Raw genomic sequence first — 4,351 nt, forward strand, 5'->3', positions numbered from 1 at the left:
TGTGTGTGTGTGTGTGTGTGTGTGTGTGTGTGTGTGTGTGTGTGTGTGTGTGTGTGTGTGTGTGTGTGTGTGTGAGAGAGAGTGTGTGAGAGAGAGAGAGAGAGAGAGAGAGAGATTGTGTTGGGGGTTGAAAACAGTCACACAACAATCCAACTTGCTAAACAAAAAGTGTTGCCTTCCCTGCCACCCACAAGGCTGTATAGTCAGACTCACAGTGGAGCTGGGACCACAGTCTGAAGGACTCTCCAAAGATTTTGTGCTCTGATTGGCCGACAAAAAGCTGCCACACTTCAGCTAGATATGCAAGTAGAAACTGAAGAAGTCTGGGCCCGTTATAACGGGCAGATCTATTAATTGCTAGAGAGAACAGAGTGTGGTCAATGTCTCCATGTTTTATTCACTGAAGCCCAGATTAAAAGTCTGGCCAGATTTTATTTTCTTTTTTTGGGAGGATTGGGGGAAGCTGTCATCAGCAGAACAGATCAGCACTGAAGAGGGAAAAAAGCAACCCAGCCCACACTGCTAGCACTCTGACAGCAAGACCTGATGTTATTTGACAGCTTAGTCCGTCCAGTGTCCTCTCATTTCACGGGTGTGGCGTGAGCATCACAGCTGCTGCACTCGCTGCCATCTCCCTGACCACTTTAGAAGACTGCTGTTACACCCCTCACTCTTTATCTGTCTTGCAGGAACATCTGGTGAGGACAAAACTCCCTCCAAACCCTTCTGCTGTCTTTCAAAGCGGATCTTCGAGGGTCTTCAACATCTGACGCCTGCTGCCATTCTGCTTTGAGGAGTCGACACGGGAAATGTCCTCACTTCATTCCACAACACAAGAATCTATGCAAGGGAATGTATTGTTGGGAAGGCTGTGGAGCCACAGACTCAGCATCCCAAATGGAGATAGTTAGACGGCTCTTTCCTCCCCCCACCCCCCACACTCCTTCCTGCCCCTGTTGCAATGGAAATGAACACGCATGTAATGAAGTTGATTTTTTTTTTTTGGATGTTTTTGCATAAACGCACAAGAAACTGGCTGCTCTGTGTGTGAATTTGCGTGTGTGTGTGTGCCTGCTGATTGGTCCTTTCACTGAACATAAAAAAAACAAAACAAACAAACAAACAGTGTGCACCAGTGATGAAGTGACCTTTACCCGCGTAGACTACTGTGTTGCCCTTTGGTGTTGCTAGAAATCTGCTTGAAAATAATTTATTTCCTCAGCATCTATCTGGTTTGTCAGTTTGGAAAAAGTATTAGTTGGTCTCAATTTTTTTGTAAATCTGTTGTTACAAGAAAAAGAGCAAATGAGTAATGTAAGATAAATGACAATAAAAGATCATTAGCTAGGTTGTTACTTTCAGATGCCTCCTCGGTTGTATTTCTTCCTCCCATTGGCCTGTTAGTCATGTTTACCCTTTTCACTCTTGATTGCAATTAAGAGCCAGTTAATCTCTCTGGTGAACTGAACCCAACTTCTAATTCACAGCAAGAAAGTGAGCAGTTACACTCACTGGTCACTTTATTAGGTATAGCTTTTCAACTGCTTGTTAGTTCAAATATCTAATCAGCCAATCACTTGGCAGCCACTCATTGCATATTAGTCATGCAGACATGTTCAAGGTGACCTCCTGAGAGCAGCTTCAAATCAAGCATCAGAATAAGGAAGAAAGGTACTTAAAATTAGTGATGCTGCTGGTGCCAGACAGGCTGGCAAGAGTATTTTTAGACACTGCCGATCTGAAATTTTCCCACACAACCATCTCTGGGGTTTATAGAGCCTGGACCAAAAAAGAAAAAAAAACATGCAGTGAGCTGTAGTTCTCTGGATGAGAATACCTTCTTGATGTCAAAGGTCAGAAGAAAAACGCAAGACTGCTTGAAGCAGCCACTACAACTAGGGTATGCAGAAGAGCATCTCCTAATGTACAACTCATCCAACTCTGGAGTAGATGGGCGGCAGCAGCAGAAGACCACACCGAGTGTCACTTGTGTCAGCAAAGAATAGAAAACTGAAGTTACAGATCACGTGGGCTCAACAAAGTTTGACATTCAACGAGGAAGTTCACTGTACTCAATGAGCTCCACAGTCACCACATCTCAAACCAATAGAGCAGCTCTGACATGTGGTGGAACAGGAGATTCACATCATGGATGTACAGCCGACAAACCCGCAGTAACTATGTGATGCTGTCGTGTCAATATGGCCCAAAATCTCAGAGGAATGTTTCCAGCACCTCGTTGAAAAAGTTGGTAAAACCCAGAATGAACCTAATAAAGTGGCTTTTAAGAGTGTATATAAAAAGAGTCAAATCAGTCCTTTAAAATAATATTATTGTGGACAGTCCAGACAAACACTGAGCATATTTGCATTAGTCTCACTAATAACCATTTAAAAACTTGCACAGGTGTGTAATTTGAGAAACTAGCTGTTTACTTGATAAGTAGCCTGTAACAGGCACCTGTGTCACTAACCTGGGTTCAGCACACTGTTCATGTATGATTGCATTTATCAAAAACATAAAAAAGACAAGAAAAATAAATAAAGACGAGCCAGGTTTGCAAGAATTGTTTTTAAAATTCATTACAAGAATATTGATTATATTTTTGGTTTGCACTGAAATTGAAAATACAATGTTTAGGTGTCTTCTACACTAATACGATTTGGTTTAACAGGCATCAGAGTCACTCAGCCCGACACACATCCACTCATTCTCACACATGAACGTAATACAAAGCAGCACATTAAACAGAAACAACAGCACAACACGCACACAGACACACACATCAACTTCACTGACCTCTGTGGGGACTACAGCAAACACATCCAAACACACACACTCACTACTGTCGGGGTGTAATTGATCGCAGGTGCTGAGATTTGATAGAAAAATAAACAGTGTCTGAAAACACCATACTTCATATACTGGTCATATACACTATACATTACATGATAAGATACAATACAGCTGTTACACACAATGCTTAAAAACACTTCAGCGTGCTGCCAGGGCTGGTTCATGAACAGAAGATAAATACTAACAGCGAATTTCTCTAAATCACAATGATTCTCACACTACACCGTCTCCTGCATCATATTAGTTCATCGGTGTCTCTGTGGCATAATCCACCTTTAATTTCAGACTATAAAAGATGAATCTATTAGCCCATCTGAAGGGCCTTAGAAAACACTTCCTGCGTGCCTGTTTGTCTTGCAAGGCTCGACGTTACCTCTGCCAGGTAACCGTGAAACACATCAAAAGCTGAATGCTGGTTGCCATGCCACTTTCAGCAGAACTGCTGTGTATGCTCTGCCCAAATGATAGAAAAATACTCAGTGTGTTTCCGAACAGCTAAATTTGTGGTTCACCTGAGCTAAAAGACTCAGCCAGTTCCAAAAATTCAGTGATTGTGATGGCGAGATGCAGTACACTGGAGATGGGACAGCTGTCTGATCTTATTATTTAACCCTGCAAGTCACTCAGGCTTCATTTTCCCAGTGACTAGCTAGCTGTCTGGCAGAAAACACTTCATCATTAAAATAATCTTTTCTTGAGGTAAGCAAGAGCACAATCGCTTCTCTAAATCCAATAACACGAGCCCCACGAAGCTTCAATGCACCGGCACTAAGATGTTACAGAGTATTAGAAACATTTGTTACTTTGCTGCTACGCAGCTGCTCGAGCAGCAAACTGAGCCCTTCAATGGTCAACTTAATGAATACAGTACATTATTACTGCTGTGCAACCTGAGCCAACGGGACCGAGTGTGATCACGAACACGGTCGATTTGTCTCATTGTCAGTAACCAGTCGATGTCAAGTAGAGGAGGCCTCAGTTGTCCTTAGCCAGGTAACCCATGTGTGTATTAGTGAGGAAGTCGCAGGTGGGGATGCTGCTGACAGCCTGGTGGATGTTCATGGCTGTGATCTCTCTTGGTGCCCTGCAAACACAAATGCAACCAAGAAATGACTTCAAGAGGAACAGAAACACCACCCTGAGGTATCTTTCAGTTTGGGACAGCCTTTGGTTTGTGGCGTTTAGTGAGCATGCAGACATGTTTTCATTTTAAAATGTATCGCCCTCTGGTAAAAGGTGACTCACAGTTTTGTTTTTTTTAATGAAAAAACAGAGCATCCATCCACTCTAGCACCATCTAACACACAGTTTTAGCTAATTTTGTGATAAAGGGTGAAAAAAAAAGTTACAAGCTACCACCAGGCTTTTATATTAACATTTGTTTAGAACCCCTCCTTGAATCGCTACCTTATCGTGGTGGAGGGGTTTGTGTGTTCCTGGGATCCCAGGGGCTATGTTGTCTGGGGGCTTTTGCCCCCTGGTAGGGTCTCCCATG

General features: G+C 42.9%; 2 protein-coding genes across 3 annotated transcripts in view; one reads left to right on the plus strand and one right to left on the minus strand.

Moving 5' to 3' along the window:
- map6d1 (MAP6 domain containing 1) overlaps positions 1-2,473 on the plus strand; it is an 8,287-nt gene extending 5,814 nt beyond the window's left edge. Inside the window, exon 3 of the mRNA XM_005920423.3 lies at positions 690-2,473. Coding sequence (XP_005920485.1) covers positions 690-770 — 81 coding nt within the window. The 3' untranslated portion in view covers positions 771-2,473. The remainder of the gene's footprint in view (positions 1-689) is intronic.
- An 83-nt stretch (positions 2,474-2,556) lies between these two features.
- yeats2 (YEATS domain containing 2) overlaps positions 2,557-4,351 on the minus strand; it is a 35,959-nt gene continuing 34,164 nt past the window's right edge. For both annotated transcript variants that reach the window (XM_005920426.3, XM_005920424.3), the window contains one exon: positions 2,557-3,940. In XM_005920426.3, the coding sequence (XP_005920488.1) occupies positions 3,832-3,940 (109 nt within the window). In that variant the 3' untranslated portion in view covers positions 2,557-3,831. The remainder of the gene's footprint in view (positions 3,941-4,351) is intronic.

This window comes from Haplochromis burtoni, unplaced genomic scaffold, assembly GCF_018398535.1.
Source record: "Haplochromis burtoni strain Fernald_Lab_line unplaced genomic scaffold, NCSU_Asbu1 Contig_41, whole genome shotgun sequence".
Taxonomy (NCBI): Eukaryota; Metazoa; Chordata; class Actinopteri; order Cichliformes; family Cichlidae; genus Haplochromis; species Haplochromis burtoni.